This window comes from Lepus europaeus, chromosome 2, assembly GCF_033115175.1.
Source record: "Lepus europaeus isolate LE1 chromosome 2, mLepTim1.pri, whole genome shotgun sequence".
Classification (NCBI taxonomy): domain Eukaryota; kingdom Metazoa; phylum Chordata; class Mammalia; order Lagomorpha; family Leporidae; genus Lepus; species Lepus europaeus.
In genome coordinates, this window is record NC_084828.1 from 80091937 (window position 1) to 80113638 (window position 21702).

At 39.2% G+C, this 21702-nt stretch overlaps 1 protein-coding gene across 1 annotated transcript in view; it reads right to left on the minus strand.

The window, feature by feature from the left end:
• Window positions 1-3621: 3621 nt before the first annotated feature.
• CCDC14 (coiled-coil domain containing 14) overlaps window positions 3622-21702 on the minus strand; it is a 54941-nt gene continuing 36860 nt past the window's right edge. Inside the window, exons 10-13 of the mRNA XM_062208993.1 lie at window positions 21196-21278; window positions 18050-18268; window positions 17841-17973; window positions 3622-4727 (exon numbers count right to left, since the gene is read on the minus strand). Of these exons, the coding sequence (XP_062064977.1) occupies window positions 3797-4727; window positions 17841-17973; window positions 18050-18268; window positions 21196-21278 (1366 nt within the window). The 3' untranslated portion in view covers window positions 3622-3796. The remainder of the gene's footprint in view (window positions 4728-17840; window positions 17974-18049; window positions 18269-21195; window positions 21279-21702) is intronic.

A 21702-nucleotide genomic window follows, 5' to 3' on the forward strand; every position in this document is an offset into this window, starting at 1 on the left:
CTTAGGCGTTCATGCCCTGTATCAAATAAACAGTAACTTCCTGGTGAAGGTTACTCAAGGAATTTTTAGGCTGATTTGTTCTTCAGTCAAGTTATTAACTACTAATTAGTCAAACCCATAAGCATGTAAATTTGTTTTGCAGGGGGCAGACATTTGGCAGGCATCTTAAGCCTGCATCCCATATTGGAGTGTCTTGGAGTCTCAGTTCCTTCAGTTCCTATCCAGCTTCCTGCTAACATGCATCTTGTAGATAGTGGATGCTCAAGTGCTTGGGTCCCTGCCACCCACATGGGAGACTCTATTACTAGAGTATAAACTTACTTTATACATAAGATGCCTGTCCTGAATTAACAGGACTATATTCTCCTATTGCTGTGATATTACAATATATGTATGTACTTTGGATTTTGTTCATGCTTCCAGTCTCGTAATTCCCATACCCCTTGTTACTGCCTAAATGAAAGCCTGTGCCCTTTTGTCCTTGGTTCCTGAAGCAGCTTCAGAGCAATAAATGTGAAAATATAGTAGTGTTGGGGTGCTTTAGGCCTTGGAAGAAAAATCTTCCTAAACCTGTCTTACTCTCAACTGCTTTTTCTTCCCAAGGTAGGTCACAGAAACTAGAATTTCTCTTCCCCAAGGTGTGCCAAAGTATAAAAATATACTCAAATGTCCTCCCCCCACCCCCCTTCTGTCTTAGAGCTGGCCATAAAAAACTTCTATGACCTATCTTGCCTGAAAGTAGATCATAAGACTCCCATTCCAGAAGGGTTCTTGCCCCATACTTAGGAGGAACACATGCTGCACAGAGAGCCCAAGAAGAATCTGGACAGACAGGCCTTGCTGGGTTTTCCCAACCTAGTCCATTAGCATTAGACACACCCCTTCCGTCCAGTCACATTTCTACACTGTTGTCCAGGCTTCAATCAAATTTATGCAGTGAAGTTTCCATAAAAACCCTGACAGACAGGGTTCTCAGAGCTTCTGGACACTTGAGCCAGAAGTCACCCATATGTACTCCATATGCACCCCAGACCCACAGGGACAGAAGCCCTTGCACTCACGACTAGACCTTATTTCTAGACCTTGGGCCACATCTCTCTTCATCTGGCTGCTTATTTGTACCCTTCAAAATATCCTTTATAATCAACTGGTAAACAGTGTTTCTCTGAGTTCTATGAGCTACTCTGGCAAGTTAATCAAGCCTAAAAAGGGGGCTGTAGGAACCCCAACTGGTAGTCAACTGGTCAGAAGATCTGCAGGGCTAGACTTACAACTGATGTTTGAAGTAGGGGCAATCTGGTGGGATGGGGTCCTCAAATGTGTGGGATCTGATGTTACCTTCAAGCAGTGTCAGAATTAACTGGAGAATGCCCAGTGAGGGTCCACTACAGACTGATCACTTGCTTGCTGGTGGCAACCTCTACACACTTTGGGATCATAGAGTTATCTGTGTTGTGAGTGCACAGCAGAAGAAATTAAATTTGTTTTTCTTCAATAGGCTCAGAATCACCATTTAATAATCTTTTTTTTTTTTTTTTTTTTGACAGGCAGAGTGGACAGTGAGAGAGAGAGAGCCAGAGAGAAAAGTCTTCCTTTTTGCCGTTGGTTCACCCTTCAATGGCCGCTGCGGCCGGCGCACTGCAGCCAGCGCATCGTGCTGATCCAAAGCCAGGAGCCAGGTGCTTCTCCTGGTCTCCAATGCGGGTGCAGGGTCCAACCACTTGGGCCATCCTCCACTGCCTTCCTGGCCCAGAGACCTGGCCTGGAAGAGGGGCAACCGGGATAGAATCTGGCGCCCCAACTGGGACTAGACCCGGTGTGCCAGCGCCGCAAGGCGGAGGATTAGCCTGTTAAGCCACGGCGCCGGCCACCATTTAATAATCTTAAGAATTTATTTCTGCATATGAATAACAGTTGCTATTTGAGAGTAGAAAGGTGACATAATTTTCTCCCTTGCTTCATTATTTCTGAACTTAGGAGAATATGGCCCTATTACCTCAAAATAAAAAGTCAATGAATTAATTTATGAATACTGAAAACAAGAAAATTTTAAATGCCAATGAACAATTCTGTGAAAATACGTTATAATTTATTTAATATTTTTGGACTTCAAAAATCTTTATCTGAAAAACATGGACATATCAAAGAGAAAGTAGCTGGGTCCTTTCAGAAGTTGTAGTACCAGCACCTTAAGAATTAGCTGAAAAAGATCTTAGAACCAGCAGAACACTCATTAATGATGGAATCTGTCTAAGTACTGAATACAAAGACTTAGTGACAGCATAACATTCAGCTTTGCATATGGGTGCTGTTTCAAGTCCCAGCTGCTATACTTCTGATCCAGCTCCCTACTAACAGCCTGAGAAAAGCAGTGGAACATGACCTAAGTATTTGGGTCCCTGCCATATACATGGGAGATCTGGATGAAGCTCCTGGCTTGCATCTATCTGGCAAGTGAACGAGTGGATGGAAGATTTCTGTCTCCCTCTTTCTAACTTTTTCAAACTAAATAAATAATAAAAATGCCAAAATTTTAAGAAAGTATATGTTAATTTAGGATGTTATATATATTTTCCTGGAAAAATCAGTATTTTTTAAAACTTACTTATTTGAAAGGCAGAGTGACAGAGAAAGGTGGGTGGGGGGCCCTGTGGCATAGCGAGAAAGCCTCTACCTGCAGTGCTGGCATCCCATATGGGTACTGGTTCTAGTCCTGGCTGCTCCACTTTGAATCCAGCTCTCTGCTATGGCCTGGGAAAGCAGTGGAAGATGGCCCAAGTCCTTGGGCCCGTGCACTCACATGGGAGACCTAGAAGAAGCTCCAGGCTCCTGGCTTCAGATCAGCTCAGCTCTGGCCATTGCAGGAGTGAACCAGTGGATGGAAGACCTCCCTCTCTCTGACTCTACTTCTCTGAAACTCTGCCTTTCAAATAAATAAATAAATCTTTAAGACAGACAGAGAGAGAAAGAAAGACCGATTGTCTATCCACTGACCTCCCCTCAAATGACTGCAACAGACTGATTTGAAGCAGGCCAAAGCCAGGAGCCAGGAACTCCATCCAGGTCTCCAGTATGCATGGCAGGGGCCCAAGTATTTGAGACATCATTTTCTGCCTTCTCAGGCATAAAAGCAGGAAGCTGTATCAGAAATGAAACAGCTGGGACTCAAATCGGCACCCTGATACAGGATGCTGGTGTCGCAAGTGGCAATTTAACCTGATGTATAACAACGCTGACCCCACTACCCCCTGCCAATCAACAGTAAATTTTTAAGAGGAAGAGATACTGACATCTTTCAAATGTTTATACATCTCACCCAACATTAGCCTGTGGTACAGAGTAACCCATATAAAAATACAATACTCATTAAGAAACAAATAAGTATCATGAAATAAAAAACTAGCTTGAATATAATTAACTGAACCCATAGACTATCTTCCTTTGTCTGTTAGGACAGCTAAAGAATTTAGGATAGAAACTCTTTTCAACCTATACCCTTAACCCAGCAATTACATTTTAATAAAATAATTCTAATTGCTAAGTACTAAATTAAAACATTAGAATACTTTCTTAGTTATCTACAGTTTATTTAACAGTTGTTAGTTTCCTAAGCGAATTTGTTTTTGTAAGCTCCACAGTGTCAAAATAATTCAATAATAGATTTATTAGTCATATAATTTATTTTATACATAATTAATATAAACATTATTTCTCTAAAGAAACTTAAAATATACCTTCAATGTAGCCAAGTTCTAATCTTAAAAAGAGGAAGCACTCAATTAGTTTTCTTCTTAGTTCATTTCTCCAGAAGACCAGACCGTAAGGACTTCTGGAGTCTAGCTATGTTGGCATCCAATGCCGCAAGGCCATTTCTGAAGTCTTGTTCATCAAGAGAAGTGAATGTTGAAAAAGAAGAGATGCTCCAGTCAGACATCAAGTCAGAATTGAGAACACTGCCATCACAGGCAGTGCTGCCTTTCACTCGAACGCTGCTTTTGTGACAAGCTGAAGGGCCCTGACATGTAGCCTCTGGATCCTCCCTGGCAACAGGGATCTTACCAATTGCTTCCTTTATTTTCTTCAGGAGCTGTTTGTCCTCCATATCAGCTGTTCTGGAAAGTTTTTCATGTGCATCTTCTACTTCTTGTCTTGAAGAACAAGATACTGCAGGTGCACACAGTTTCTTTTCTGTTTCAGAGAAAAGTCCACTGTTCCCGATGAGTTGTGTGGCAGCAACACTCATCTGCGGCTGGGGGGACAGTCTCTTTGAAAGTGGTGAATTCATTTTAGAAGTGCTTCTAACAAAAGGAATGTAAACTGTACTATCCAAGTTACATTCATCTTCTATTACAGTCAAAGTTTCATTCTCTGCATCTGAATCCTGCTTTGAAAGGGCAGAAATAATTCCAGACACAGGCTCTTCTTCCCTGCCGCTAGTGTTTCTAGGTTGAGGGCCTTTCGATGGCAGAACATTTTCATAAGGTCTATCTGGCTCTGTCGTTTCCTCATTTTTAACTGTAGACAGTGGTTCCAAATGTGCAACACTGTGATTTGTTTCTAACTTATTTAGGTAGCTCATTATGGAAGTGTGAGCAGGGATTGGATCATGCTGAAGTTGTCTATCATAAATGTTCAGAAGTGATTTGGTGAGGTTATTCCCAGACTTGCAGCGCGCACTGTCCACACTAAGATCTGAGAGCAGCTTGGCCATACTGTTCTGTAAGGTTCTGTTAAGGGAATTTAGCACACCAATTATTTATTTCAACCTGTTTCTTTCATACACACACATTGCTAAAGAAAGGATCTGAGGCAAATAAGTGTCTGGTTCTCAACAAGAAAACAAGCAACTAAAAAAGCAAAAAATAACCAAATAAACTTTAGCAAGAGTAAATTAAAAATGACAAATGATCTTGGTCTGCATCAAATTTAATATTATATCTAGAAGTAGAGACTCAGAATGGTCCCTCTTCCTCCAGGTATGGAAATGCTTTCTTCTTAGGCAACACTACAAAGTTAGTCTTTAAGTGAAAGCCTAATATAGCTAGGGCTAAGATGTAAAGCAAAATGGAAAAGTCTATTAGAAACTAAATCATTTTTTTTTACTCAAAAAATATATGCCAAGAATACTTGAGTGGTTAGCTTTTTTTTTGAAAGATTTATTTATTTATTTGAAAGTCAGAGTTACACAGAGAAAGCAGGAGAGGCAGAGAGAGGTCTTCCATCCGCTGGTTCACTTCCCAATTGGCTGCAATGGCTGGAGCTGGTCCTACTTGAAGCCAGGAGCCAAGAACCTCCTCCAGGTCTCCCACGTGGGTGCAGGGGCCCAAGGACTTGGGCCATCTTCTACTGCTTTCCCAGGCAACAGCGGAGAGCTGGATAGCTAGTGGAGCAGCTGGAACTTGAATAAATGCCCATATGGGATGCTGGCACTGCAGGCGGCAGCCTCACTCGCTATACCACAGCACTGGTCCCTGATAATTATCTTTTATAATTAGGTATACGCAACAGTTCAGCACCAGAAGTGTGATAAAAAGAAAACCACAAAAGGTTTGAAGTATGAAAGAAATGGAAATCTACTGCCAACAACAGCTGTCACCTTGCATAAGTCATTTAACCTTTCTGAATCCCCATCTCAACCATAAAATGTAGATACTACTTCAGACTTAGAATGATTAAATAAGTCAACAAAAGATATAATGGTAAAATGCTTAGCACAGCTTCAGCATAAGCAGGTATTTAGTTGATGGCGGTTTTTATTAATGGACTCGTAAAGCCATTTTGCACCAAGCCTTTAGTCTATTTGAATTGAATCATACATGTTCACACAAATTAATGAGAAAAAGATAAATACCAGTTTCTAAAAGATATACAGGGCACCAACAGGTAGTTAATAAAAAATTACAACCAGATACCAGTTTTTAAAAAGATAAATGGAATATCATAGGTAATTAACAAAAAATTATAACCAGAAAATAAAAATGTTTTAAGAATTCAACTTTTAACCAAATAAATTTAAATTTAAAAAAAAATATTTATTTTATTTATTTGAAAGACAGACTTACAGAGAGGAGTAGAGCCAGAGAGAAAGAGAGGTCTTCCATTGGCTGGTTCATTCCCCAAATGACTGCAATGGCCAGAGCTGAGCTGATCTGAAGCCAGGAGCCAGGAGCTTCTTCCAGGCCTCCCACAAGGGTGCAGGGGCCCAAGAAATTGGGCCATCTTCTACTGCTTTCCCAAGCCATAGCAGAGAGCTGAATCAGAAGTGGAGCAGCCAGGATTCAAACCGGTGCCCATAGGGGATGCTGGCACTACAGGCCAGGGCTTTAACCTGCTTTGCCACAGCACTGGCCCCAAGTTAAATTTTAACAACACTTTTTTCCTTCATCAAATTAACATAATAAAATAAGAATAATCTCACTGTTAGGGAAGCTTGGAGATGCGGGTACTGCTAATAGGATTATAAACCAGTATAATTCTTCTAGAGAACAAATGGGCAATTTATGTCAAAAGTCTTAGATTTGCACATTCCACCTCTGTGATCCACCTGTTTTCACTTCTGGGAGTTTATCCTACTGATACACATATATATTTACAAAAATTTTATAATAGAAAATAGATGGACAAATTTTTTTTTCAAAAAAGTAGAATGATTTAAGTAAATTATTGCCTAATAACATCATAGCCATTTACAGTCATGTTGTAAAGAATATTTACTGAGGGAAAAATGTTCATTATATACAGACATTAAAAAGAGTAGGCCATAAAATAGTAAGATACAATACTATTTTTGTAATAATACTAGCTTTGTAAAAATGGTAACAGGAAAATACTATAAGCAAATCTCTAAACAGCTAGTAATAATTATATATCTGGATATAGAATTGGGAAATTTTTACTACCAATCTGGCTTTTACACTGTCACCTTAAACATGCTGTATTCTGATTCCAGATTGCTTTTCAAATGGCAATGGCTCTTCTAATGCCTCTCATACCTCTTTTGAAGAACATAATGAGAGTGATATCAGCAAGGTGGCTATACAAGAGTTTCCAAGTTCCTGGCCTCCTCACAGAATTCCAACTAGCAACTATCCTCAAACAAGAATTCCTTCATGAACATCCCAGAACTCAGGAATGAGGCTGGGACACTCTCGAACCACAGAACTGAGAAAAGCTGCATTAGAAGAATAAGAGGGGGGCCAGGTCAAGTCCTGGTAGCTCCACTTCTCGTCCAGCTCTCTATGGCCTGGGAAAGCAGTTGAAGATGGACCAAGTCCTTGGGCCCCTGCACCTGCATGGGAGACTTGGAGGAGGCTCCTGGCTCCTGGCTTTGGATAAGTGCAGCTCTGGCCATTGCAGCATCTGGGGAGTGAACCAGCAGAAGGAAGATCTCTGTCTGTCTCTGCCTCTCTGTAACTCTGCCTTTGTAATAAATAAATAAATCTAAAAAAAAAAGCAAAGGATAGAAAAATATTCCATATAAATGGAAATCAAAAGAGCGGGGGTACTTACACTTATATCAGACAAAATATATTAAGTGAAAAATCATAAAAAGACAAAAAAGGCCATTATATAAAGTTAACTCATCAAGAGAACATATCTATACATATGTACACCCAACACCAGAGTACCTAAATATATAAAATAATCATTAAATGATCAGAAGAGATAGAATATAACAGAATAAACCCCAGTACCCTACTTTCACAATGGACAGATCAGCTAGACATAAAAACAATAAGGAAACATTGGACTTGAGTTACACTTTAGATCAAATGGATATAAAAGATATATATATAGAGAACATTCCATCCTACAGCAAGGGTATACACATTCTTCTCTGTGCACACAAAACATTCTCCAGGATAGATCATACATTAGGCCACAAAACACATCATAAGGGTAGGCATTTGGTGCAGTGGAAAGACGCCAGGTGGGACACCCACATCCCATATCAGAGTGCCTAGTGCTTGGGTTCTAGTCTTGGCTCCACTTCCAACTCCAGCTTCCAGCTAATTTTGCATCCTGGGGAGTACCAAGTGATGGCTCAAGTACTTGGATCCTTGCCACCCATGCGGGAGGCTAGGATGGAGTTCTCAGCCTCTGGCTTCAGCCAGGCTGAGCCCTGCCTATTATAGGCATATGGAAAGTAAATTAGGAGTGAGAAGATAGCTCTTTCTCACTCTCTGCCTCTCTCATTAAAAAAAAAAAAGAAGAAAGAAAGAAAGAAAGAAAGAAAGAAAGAAAGAAAGAAAGAAAGAATAAAAAAATGCATGTCTAAGCAAACTTAAGATTGAAATCATACAAAGTATCTTTTCTAATCACGATAAAACTAGAAATCAGCATGAGAATTCTTGGAAAATTTAGAGAGATGTGAAAATTAAGCAGCATGATCATGAACAACAAATGGGTAAAAGAGGAAATCAAGGGGGAAATAAGAAATATTTTGTGGCAAATGAAAATATAATAAAACTTATGGGATATAGGAAAAGTAACTTAGGGAGGAAAATTTATAGCTATTAAAGGGGAGAAAAATTTTAAATAAGCAACCTAATGTACACCTCAAGGAACTAGCAAAGTATGAACAAACCAAGCCAAATGTTAGCAGAAGTCAGGAAATAATAAACATCAGAGCAGAAACAAATGAGAGACTAGAAAAATAATAAAAAAAGAAATCAACAAAACAGTTTTTTTTTTCCACAAAATCAATAAACCTTCAGCTTGATTTAGTAGGAAAAAAAGAAAATGCAACTAATGTCAGAAATGAAAGAGAAGACATTATAAGTGACATCATAGCAATACAAAGGATTATATGAAATTACTAACCACAAACTGGATAAAGTAGAAGAAACGGATAAATTCTATAACACATATTATTTACAAAGATTCAATCATGAAAAAATAGAAAAGCTGTATAGACCAGGTAAGGATACCGAATCAGTAACAAAGTCTCCCACCAAAGAAAAGGATCTGATGGCTTCAGAGCCAAATTCTATCAAACCTTTTAAGAAGAACTAATATTAATATTTCTCAGACTCTTCAAAAAAATTGAAATAAAATTTTTCAAACTCACTTTATGATATCAGCATTATATCAAGGCCAGAAAGGGGTACAAAAAATAAAATAAAAAGGCCAGTACTCCTAATTAACAAGGATGCAAACATCTTCAACAAAATACTAGCAAACTGTACTCAGTAATGCATTTAAAAAATCATTCACCATGATCAAGTGGTATTTAACTCTGGAATACAAGAATGACTCAATGTGGGTAAACCAATGAATGTGATGTCATATTAACAAAATGAAGAATAAGAACCATATAATCATCTCAATAGATGTAAAACAAGCATTTGACAAAATTCAATACCCTTTCACAACAACAAACAGAGGCTAGATATAGAGGAAATGTACCTAAACAATATAGGCCACACACATACGATAAGCCTAAACATAACATTAAACTTAGAGGAGAAAAGCTGAAACTCTTCATCAAGGACCGGGAACAAGAAAAGGATGTCTACTGGCACCACTTCTTTTCATCTCAGGACTAGAAGTTCTAGCCAGAGCATTTCAGCAAGAGAAAAAAAACACAGGTGCTCCTTGACGTATAATGAGGTTACATCCTGATAAATCTACTCTAAGTTGAAAATATCATAAGTTGAAAATACATTTAATATGTCCAACAAATCACATGTGAATCACTGTTAAGCTCAGATGCTCCTCAAGCTAAGATGGAGCTATATGATCATTTTGGAAAAACAATAAGGAAGAAATCAACAATTTTGAGCTATATGCTCAAAAATGTATCATAAAGTCAAAAAATTGTTAAGGTGAACCACTGTAAATCAGGAACCATTTGTAAAAGGCATCCTAATAGGACTGGAAGAAATGAAACTGTCTCTGCTAAAAATATGACCCTCTCTCTATATAGCAAATCCTAAAGATTCCACCAAAAAAAAAAAAAAGTTGTTAGAATGAATAAACAAAGTCAGTAAAGCTGCAGGATATAAAAAGCCACCTATAGAAAATCAGTAGCTGGGATGGCGCTGTGGCGTAGTGGGTAAAGCTGCCGCCTGCAGTGCTAGCATCCTATATGGGTGCCAGTTTGAGTCCTGGCTGCTCCACTTTCAACCCAGCTCTCTGCTGTGGCCTGGGAAAGCAGTGGAAGATGGCCCAAGTTCTTGGGCCCGTGCACCCACATGGGAGTCCTGGAAGAAGCTCCTGGCTCCTGGCTTTGGACTGGCGCACCGCTGGCCATAGAGGCCATTTAGGGGGTGAACCAGCGGATGAAGGACCTCTCTCTGTAACTCTGTCTTTCAAATAAATAAAATAAATCTTAAAAAAAAAAAAAAAATAGAGGCCGGCGCCGTGGCTCAGTAGGCTAATCCTCCGCCTTGCGGCGCCGGCACACCGGGTTCTAGTCCCGGTCGGGGCACCGATCCTGTCCCGGTTGCCCCTCTTCCAGGCCAGCTCTCTGCTGTGGCCAGGGAGTGCAGTGGAGGATGGCCCAAGTCCTTGGGCCCTGCACCCGCATTGGAGACCAGGAGAAGCACCTGGCTCCTGCCATCAGAACAGCGCGGTGCGCCGGCCGCAGCGCGTCTACCGTGACGGCCACTGGAGGGTGAACCAACGGCAAAAAGGAAGACCTTTCTCTCTGTCTCTCTCTACTGTCCACTCTGCCTGTCAAAAAAAAAAAAAAAAATAGAATAGTGGTTACCAGAGGCTAGAGAAGGATGTGTGTGGAGAAGGGAATCAGGAAATGTTGGTATGTTAGTCAAAGGGTATTAAGTTTCAGTAAGATAGGAGAAAAATGTTTTGAGTTCTACTGCACAGCAAGGTAACTATTGTAAATTCCAAAATTGCTGAGAAAGTAAATCTCAAATATTTCAACTCAACAAAAAAAGTGAGAGGTGGTGGATGTCAATCAGCTTGATTCAATCATCCCATATATACATAAAGCAAAAATCACACTGTATCTCAAAAATATATATAATTATGATTTGTCAATGAAAATAATATTAGTTTTAAGAAAGAAGCTAATAAGCTATCATCAGATAAAAATATGCTAGTGGAACATATCTTTAAAGGAATGCTGTAATGAATAATAACCCACTAATTAATTTGATCAGATTGCCTACTCTAATATTTTTGCATTAATTTTTTTAAAGATTTTGTTTATTTATTTTGAAAATCAGAGTTACACAGAGAGAGGAGAGGCAGAGAGAGAGAGAGAGAGAGAGAGATCGATCTTCCATCCACTGGTTCACTCCCCAATTGGCCACAATGGCCGGAGCTGCGCTGATCCGAAGCCAGGAGCCAGAGGCTTCTTCCGGGTGCAGGGTGTGGGTGCAGGGGCCAAAGGACTTGTGCCATCCTTCACTGCTTTCCCAGGACATAGCAGAGAGCTAGATTGGAAGAGGAGCAGCTGAGACTAGAACTGGCTCCCATATGGGATGCCAGCGCTTCAGGCACGGTGTTAACCCACTGCGCCAAAGCACCGGCCCCTGCATTAATTTTTTAAAATAAATATTTATATTGAGGTTTCTTCAAGTCTAATAAAACATTACCTTTGCTACAGACAAAATCAGGGACAAGAAAGGAAGGAAGGCACAATAACGCTATTAAGCTTAATCTCTGGAAATGAATATCAATCACTAAGCTTCCGATGACATAAAAACAGAATGTGACTCACCATTGTCTCTGAAATTAAAAAAATCTCTGTAAGCAAAGAGATGAGAACATGTTGAAATTTTAAAGGAAGTGTATGTGAGCAACTAACCAGCTACAAAGTAGACATATCTGTATTTCTACTACACAGGATACAGCTCAACATATAATCTGTAATCCTTAGGAAACTGGCACATGTTCATAATAAGAAATACATGGTCTTTGTAGGCTACTTATAAAAAACAAATTACTTTCTATAGTACTCCAACAGTATTTTTTCACTTTGTGTTGCTATGTGGGGGCAAACTGTTGAAATCTTTACTTAATATATACTAAACCGATCTTCTGTATATAAAGAGAATTGAAAATGAATCTTGATGTGAATGGAAGGGGAGAGGGAGCGGGAAAGGGGAGGGTTGCGGGTGGAAGGGAAGTTATGGGAGGGGGGAAGCCATTGTAATCCATAAGCTGTACTTTGGAAATTTATATTCATTAAATAAAAGTTTAAAAAAAATTACTTTCAGTAACCATTCAGCACATGTAACAGTGGTCTTTGAAGCTATGAAAAAAATTTGCTATTTACTGAAAATGTTAGTTTTCCTCACATTTTAAGCTTATAACGTGGTTGCAGTAAAATTTGAAAAAAAAAGTGATAAAGATGTATTTTAAAATCACTGGCTTGGGAGATGGGAAAGATGGTTTATGATATTCGTTTAGGCCTTGTACATGTAACCTCCAGTCAGATTTACTCCTCTCTAAAAGTCTGAATAAGGCATTAAGAAATTAAAAGACACATACAGAGAACATACCTCTATCTGACTAAGGTGTAGGATTGTAGGGAAGGAGGGTATCTGTACTGTCAGATGCTGCGCTTCATCCCCTTATTCAAAGTAAAATTAAAGTGGTCACAAGCAGCCCAGCTATAGCTGGAGATGTGCCCAACTGAGTTGTATAGGATGTCACCAAACGTTAACTATTAATCACTAATGTGAAAGCATTTAGATAAAATTAACAAAAGCTGTTTTAAGTTTTTAATTTAGAAGACAAACCAAGTTGTGTTGTGGTACCCCATGTTGGACACCGGTTTGAGTCCCAGCTGCTCCACTTCCAATCCAGCTCCCTGCTAATGTGCCTGGGAAAGCAGTGCAAGATGTCCCCATTGTTTGGGTCCTTGAACCCATGTGGGAGACCTGGAAGAAGACCCTGGTTCCTGGCTTCTGTCTGGCCCAGCCCTGATGTTGCCACCATTTGGGGAGTGAACCAGTGAATGGAAGATCTCTAAGTCTGCCTTTCAAATAAATAAAAATAAATCTTTAAAAAACTGTTTTTTAAAGGACAAACCAAAACTTGACATCAATGAGTATACCTGCATCTTGAAGCTGTTACTGAAACTTCATAAAAGTATACCGCAGACGAACCTCTATAGAAGATACCATGCTAAGCCTGCCCATCATGTTTTTATAATCATTTAAACAGTGCAGTTAATCTAACAAGTGAGCTAGTAGTCATGAGGCAGGATTTGTGTCCAGCATGAAAACTTAAAAGCTGACAGCAAAGTTCTGAGAGTCTTCAGAAACAGAGAGTAAAAAGTCTACATCCAATATTTTTGACATCATCTTTTCTAACTACACATGGTGTTCAAAATTAATAACCTTTTACAGTTCTTATCTACAGCTCTCTACTGGGGTAAATGTTAAAAGGAGGGACCTGGGGCCTGTGCTGTGGTGTAGCAGGTTAAGCATCCACCTGAAACACTGGCATCCCACATGGGTGCCGGTTTGAGTTCCAGCTGCTCCACTTCCGATCTGGTTCCTGTTGGTGACCTGGTGAAGTAACAGAAGATGGTCCAAGTGCTTGGGCTCTTGAACTCACGTGGGAGACCTGGAGGAAGCTCCTGGTTCCTGGTTTTGGATCAGCCCAAATCTGGCTATGGTGGCCATTTGGGGAGTGAACTAGCAGATGGAGGGCCTCTCTGTCTGTAACTCTGGCTCTCAAGTATCTAAAATAAATATTTTTTTTTAAAAAAAGGACCCAATTACAAGCTAATGCTTTTTAATTCCTTATCTATAATGGAGAAAGTTTATGTTACTTTGAAAGAACATGAAAATAAATATGCTATCTGCTACACAATAGGTAGAATTCCTCAATAATGAGTCATCTTCACTCAAAGAGAAACGGTTCTTTTCAAAACAAGAAGCAGGGCTAGCACTGTGGTGTACCAGGAAAAGCTGCTATCAGCAATGATAGCATCCCATATGGGCACTGGTTTGTGTCCCATCTGCTCCACTTCCTGTCCAGACCACTACTAACTAATAGTCTGGGAAAAGCAGTGAAAGATGGCTCAAGTGCTTGGGCCCCTGCCGTCCACATGGGAGACCCACATGGGAGACCCACATGGAGTTCCTGGTCTCAGTCTCTGGCTAATGTGGCCACCTGGAGAGTAAACCAGTGGATGTAAGACCTCGCTCTCTGTCTTTCCCTCTTTCAAATGAACAAGTAAAGTCTTTAAAACACACACACACACACACAAGAAACAAAGCTGAAGGAATCTGAAATCCTGGCAAAAGTCCCAGCCCAGGTACCAGCTAGTTGTGAAAGTGTGGAAGTCAGGTAATTCCCTTTGTTTCTTTGGGCTTCCATTTATACTAACTTCTAGAACTGTTATATGCTATTTACCTACTCTGGAAGACTATGTTTCTGTTACCAACATTTTTTGTTCAATAGTACTTGATCAAGTTTACCCTTAAAAAACGTATCTCCTTACAAACTTCATATTCAAGTACTAGAATAAACCCTCTGCTTGATGATGTGGACATTTTGGCACTAAAATGATTAAATATTTTTATGTGTGCTTTACAAATATGCATTTGTGACATAATATATAATAAATGGTTGCTGAATAAATGAATAAGCAAATAAATTTATTCACTCATCCATCTCTCAGGTAAAACATGTAAAGGTTAACTTAAAATAGGCATGGAGTTGCCACAAGAAATAAAATACTTTAGCTAAAGCTAAAGCTAAAGAGGGAAAATTCTGGAAGAAATTAGAATACATGAAATCTACTTCAAGTTCCATTATTAAATTCTATTGATACTCATTTTTATATTTATGAAAATTCAGATAATAAAATCTTCCCTCTTAGGTGAGGAGAAGTAAAATGATATGAGAATGAGAAGATTTTGAAAAGAAAATTATTAGGGAACTAGAACCTCCTCTTTGTCAGATTTTCGGTTTGGGGCTGAAAACTTTTAGAATGAGGAAGAGATGCTTGCAGTAATGTCTAACCAACCTCTCACAGCACCTGACCCACTGACCGCTCACCTCTTTTTCTTTTCTAAATGGACTGCAAAGCATACAGTTTATTGAGATATGCTTTGCACACCCTAAAATTGCCCTCCTTTAAGAGTACAATTGATGGTCTTTGGCATATTCATAGAATTTTATGATAGTCACCACTATGTAATTCCAGAATATTTTATGAACTCTAAAAGAAACTCTATTCATCATCATCACTCCCAATTTCCTTATCCTTCCCTTGAGTCCTTGGCAACCACTAAACTATTTCATGTCTCTACGCATTTGCCTATTCTGGACATTTCATATAAATGATAACACATGGCCCTTTGGTTACTGGTTTCTTCTACCATGAATACGTAATACTAACAAAGTTCTCAACCTCAAATTACTCGTCAGAAAAGAGGTGACACTTTCCTATGGAAATATAACAGCAGCCAGTGCTGCAGCACAGTGAAGTTAAAGTCCTGGCCCGCAGTGCTGCAATCCCATATGGGTGCCATTATGACTCCTGATTGCTCCACTTCCCATCCAGCTCTCTGCTATGGCCTGGGAAAGCAGTAGAAGATGGCCCAAGTCTTTGGGCCCTGTACCCACGTGGGAGACCTAGCAGAAGCTCCTGGCTCCTGGCTTCAGAACAGCTCAGCTCCAGCCATTGCAGCCATTTGGGGAGTGAACCAGCAGATGGGAAGACCTCTTTCTCTCTCTCTCTCTGTCTCTACCTCTCTCCGTAACTCTTTCAAATAAATAAAATAAATCTTTAGGCCGGCGCCGTGGCTTAACAGGCTAATCCTCCGCCTTGCGGCGCCGGCACACGGGGTTCTAGTCCCGGTTGGGGCACCGGATTCTATCCCAGTTGCCCCTCTTCCAGGCCAGCTCTCTGCTATGGCCCGGGAAGGCAGTGGAGGATGGCCCAAGTACTTGGGCCCTGCACCTGCATGGGAGACCAGGAGAGGCACCTGGCTCCTGGCTTCGGATTGGTGAGATGCGCCGGCCGCGGCGGCCATTGGAAGGTGAACCAACGGCAAAAAGGAAGACCTTTCTCTCTGTCTCTCTCTCTCACTATCCACTCTGCCTGTCAAAAAAAAAAAAAAAAAAATCTTTAATAAAAAAATTACAAAGGTTTTCATAAAGATACTCTACTACTTTATTTTGAACACGAGTGGTACAAGCAATGCTTAGAAACTCAACGAGAGCCTACTAAATTATAATCCTAATTGCATACAAAATATATTTTTCTTTCCACATTATTAAATCAAAGTTTGAAGTTTCTTTGAAAGATAAATGTGAGAAAAAGCAAAATAACAAATTAATTTCAAATGTGCTTATAAAATATTGTGTATATATCTTTTTCAACTATTTTCTTAGACATTTATAATTCAAAATGAAGAAAAAAGTTCATAGCTCAAAATGTATCTTCTGGGGCCGGTGCTGTGGCATAGCAAGTAAAGCCACCGTCCACAGTACAGGCATCCCAAGGGTGCCAGTTTGAGTCCCAGCTGTTCTACTTCCAATCCAGTTCTCTGCTATGGCTTCGGAAAGCAGTGGAAGACAGCCCAAGTCCTTGGGACCCTGTACCCACATTGGAGACCCAGAAGAAGCTCCTGGCTCCTGGCTTTGGATTGGCTCAGTTCCAGCTGTTATAGCCATTTGGGGAGTGAACCAGTGGATGGAAGTTGTTCTCTCTCTCTCTCTCTCTATAACTCTGACTTTCCAGTAAATCAATAAAATATTTTTTTTTAAAAGTATCTGTTCAGTGGAAATACAAAGGAAACTGTTTTATACTTAGGAAATGTTTTACATTTACATCTATGAATTTCCAAGATCATTCAAAGGCATGATTTTCAGGTTTAAAATAACTAATTTCTCTAGGATTTTAAAAAGCAGTTGAAGGCCGGCACCGTGGCTTAACAGGCTAATCCTCTGCCTTGTGGCACCGGCACACCAGGTTCTAGTCCCGGTTGGGGCACCGGATTCTGTCCCGGTTGCCCCTCTTCCAGGCCAGCTCTCTGCTATGGCTCGGGAAGGCAGTAGAGGATGGCCCAAGTGCTTGGGCCCTGCACCCACATGGGAGACCAGGAGAAGCACCTGGCTCCTGGCTTCGGATCGGCGAGATGCGCCGGCCGCAGCGGCCATTGGAGAATGAATCAACGGCAAAAAGGAAGACCTTTCTCTCTCTCTCTCTCTCTCTCACTATCCACTCTGCCTGTCAAAAAAAAAAAAAAAAAGAAAAAGCAGTTGAAAATTAAATTCTTAGCAAACATCTCAAAAGAAAACTGAACTTTATCAGTGAGTACAGCATAAACATTGAGTGAGGTAATTTTATTTATTGGAGAAAAGACCTGTTAGGAAATGAAGGTTCTTAAGAGCTGCTGTCAGCTCCCTCATTTTACCAATGAAATGAAGAAAATAAGGCTGATAGAAGCCTAAATGATGATAAAAGATGATACGGCATGAGGGCTTACCATGCTCAAAGGCTTTTAGTAATTCTTTCTTAGTATCTCTTAATAACCTAATTCATTTCTGCACTTCAGGGTAGAGGTTTAGAAGTTAAATAATTTGCTCAAAGTTGTTGCACTGATAGTGGCAGAACTGCAATTCCATTAGGGGGCTCTTTGGCTTCAAAGCCAGAGAGCTTAACCATTTGCTAAAGTCTTTAGCTTCTCATCATGGTTTAAAAAACCATTTAGTCAGGTCTGGAATTTCTAAGCTAACTTAACTGGAACAGAAGAAAACACTGTTCAAAATTAGTAAGAACACTGACAATTAGTAAGAACAGGAAAACAATACAGGGTAAAGGTCAGGTCTGACGTTATCTTGGGGTTTATAAGTTCATACAGGAAAAGGTACAGGTAATGTTCAAAGGAAATCAATTTTACCTGGTTAACTCTCTCAGCCGAGCCACCTCGGCATCACGCTGACGTAATGTTATTCCTAGTATCTGATTTTCCTTTTCAGCAGTGTCCAACTTAAAGTGGGAGCTTTTCACATCAACTAAGGCTTCCTCTAGTTCTGAAATAACAACAAAAAAATCAGTTTCCTTATTCCTCCTAAAAAATGAGACCATAACTACAGTTCAAATACATACCAATTTTTATTTTTGTTATCTCAATGTCAAACTGCTGTTTATTTTCAAGTATAGTTTGATCTTTTTCTTTAAATATACTAGTATATTTTTTGTTTTCATCTTTCTGATTTTCAATCACTTTTAGGAGCTCTTCATTTTTACTTTGTAGTAATTCCTGATTCTTCAGTGACTCCTGTAGTTGATTTTGCAGTGACATGTTTAATGACTGAAGAGAAAACACTGTAAGACAAAATGGATAAAACAGTTGCTTCTCAAATTTGAAAAGTAAAAACCTAAAATATTTGACTTTTGTTTTTTAAAAAGGCTTAGAATTCACTGATTTTGTTAAACGATTATATGTGTGAGCAGTTCTACACAAATACTAAATATATTTTTATAAATCGACTGGCAGAAGACATGCCTTTCTTCTCCAATTGATACTAATATCTTTTACCTTTTTAAATGAAAGAATATTACAAACATCACAAAATACCTATGATATCAAATGATTCTTGATGAATGTCTTCCTCTCATCACCTCTTCTATTCTCCTACAAGATGCAATCATTATTAATTTTGGCATCTTTCTGGAAAGCACTGCATAAAAGATCTTATAAATAAGTGCTTAAACATAAAACAATCATACTAAATCCATGATTTCTAACTTTATCTTCTCCTATGTAAGACTAGATGTATCACAGATTATATCATATTCTTTTTCAAGTCTGTAAAAGTATGTGGCACCACTCATTTAGCAAATGCAGCCTTGAGTGAATGCTTCACATGTGTGGGGCATCATGTAAGAATCTAGGTAAGGGGGCTGGCACAGTGGCATAGTAGGTTAAGCCTCTGCCTGCAGCACTGGCATCCTATATGGGTGCCAGCTGGAGTCCTGGTTGTTCCACTTCCCATTCAGCTCCCTGCTGATGGGTTGGGAAAACAGTGGAGATGGCCCAAGTGCCTGGGCCCTGCACCCATGTGATAGACCCAGAAAAAGTTCCTGGGTTTTGGCTTTGGATCAGCCATCTGGGGAGTGAATCAGTGGATGAAAGATCCCACTGTCTCTTCCTCTCTGTCTGTAATTCTGCCTCTCAAATAAATAAATAAATCTTAAAAAAATTATCTAGATACACAGCTGTGAACAATACAGACATGGCCCCTGTTCTCATGGAGCTAACAACAAGTACTTTATAAATAGTACAAAATGCTCGCAATGAACAGCAAGATAAATAAACAAATAAAAAAGAAACAATAAAAGAATACAAAGAGAGATCCTACTTGGAGTGACAACCAGTGATCTCCCTACTTCCCCTACTGGCCTCCTCTCTCTCACCATCCTCCTGCACCCATCTTTTATTCACAGTGGATCCAAAAGTGACCTCTTCAGAAATTCTGGTGAAAGTGAACACTTTTAAACAGTGCTTGTTCTGTTGGGTGCTCATATTATTTTTTATTGCTTTGTAACAGATATTCATATAGGAAGAAAAAGCCTTTGGCATGTCATGTAATGTATTGCAAACAATTTTCCTCAGTTTGTTGATATTTTTGAACATATTTAAAATTGTGCTGTGCAGAAATTGAAAACAATTTCTAAGGGTGTATTTTTATTTATCTGTCCCTTTCTGTGGTACTTGAGTTTTTATTAGGCTTAGGAGAAGCTTCTAATAATGCTAAACTTAAAAAAAAATATATCTTGCTTTCTAGTACTATTAGTTTTTTTTCTATTAAGCTCTGAGATCCATAAAGACAATTTGAAAATAGCTATCGAAATTGCAACTGTGTATACTCTGCCTCAGCAATTCTGCTGCTATAAATCTATCCTACCAAAAATGCTTACATACTTGTAAGTGTATAAAGAATGGGTACAAGGAAGTTCAATGCATTGTTTGCACTGGGTAAAAAGACTAAAATACTCAGATATCTATCAGTAGATGACCTTAAATATATTATGGTAGAGCTGCTTAAGCAGAACACCCAAGTGGTTCTTAAAAAGAAATGTTTTAAGTTATTTTGATAGAGAAAAATGTCCACTGTATGTTAAATAAATAAATGTAACCTGTGGCAGGGTATGAGGTCTTCAAAAAGTTCATGGAAGGTGGGTGTTGGGCCTAGAGATTCAAACACTGCTGGCAGGGAGTGGGGGCCAGCACTGCAAAAGGGGTTTATGCTACCACTTGGGATACCTATGTCCTATATTGGAGTGCTATTTTAAGTCCTGGCTACTCCATTTCCAACGTAGCTTCCTGCTGATTTGCCTGAGAAGACAGCAGATGATGGCTCAAGTACCTGTATACCTATTACCCACTGTAGAAGACCCAGATGGAGTTCCAGGCTCCTGGCTTCTATCTGGCCCAGCTCTAGCTGTTGTGGACATTTGGAGAGTAAACCTGTGGCTAGTAGATCAATAAATCTTTTATTTGTTTTAAAGACCCTGAGTGGGATGCCTATATCCCATATCAGAGTACCTAGGTTCAAGGCTTGACTCTGGCTCCCAGATTCTAGCTTCCCACCAATCAAACCCTGGGAGACAGCAGGTGATAGCTCAAGTAGTTGGTCCCTGCCACCACATCAAAAACCTGGACTGAGTTCTAGGATCCTGACTCTTGGCTCAGGTTCCAATCCAGCCAGCCATGAGAGATGGCAGCTCTATCTCTCTGTTTCTGTCTAACTGCTTCTCAGAAAGTTTATGGAAAATACATATTATGAAAGGACTATGCATAAATTTAAAAAACTTTTTTTGCTCAAATAAACTTTTAATTCCAGTCCACAAACTTTCTAAGGTACATTCATACAGAACAATCTTATATTAAAAAACAAAGTCAATATATAAAAGAATACAAGAAGAGATTACTTGGAGAGCTTCGTATACGGTTGGTTGTTCCTGGTACATAGTATGTACTTGGGATTTGTGAAATTAATTATATATAAAAATTCATATGAACAGAAGAAAGTCCTTTTTAAAAATAGTACATTATTAGGAAGTGATACTTTTATTTTTGTTGCTGTACCATTTTAAATTTTAATAAATAATATTTCTATTTTGTTTAACTTGACTTAAATAAAAAGAAAATCCATTTAGAAACTATAATTAAGAAAGGTCAATTCTTTACCAGCATTTCTAGAACCACAAAGAATTTAACATCAACCCTTAAAAGTCTTTTTACCTACATTCAAGGTTGCATTCCAAAGAACCAGTTGTCTTTTTTGTTTTTTCTTGTTCTCTAAGTCTCTGGTTCAAAATTCTCAATTGCCTAAAAATAAATAAATAAATAATAAATAAAATTATGAATGCAAGAATTCTAAGCCCATTTAGCAGTGTACATTTGATAGCACATTAATCAATAAAATACAAATGGCAGAAGTCCATCTTATTCCCCAACAAAGGACAAAAAATGAAGAAAAGCACATTGCTGCTGCTGGGGGCCTGAGGATATTTTTAAAAGATTGTCTGGGACAACACAAAACCTTCCTTCACTAGAAAAAGGTTTTCTTTTCTTTACTTTGTTTTCCCTTTTTGTTTTATCTCCTTTGTTTCTTCCTATCTCTTCTTGCTATTTTCTTCTAACTTCTGTCTCTGTATCTTCATCATTTAAAAAAATTTTTTTAAAAAGATTTGGCCGGCGCTGTGGCTCACTAGGCTAATCCTCTGCCTGTGGCGCCGGCAGTCCCGGTTGG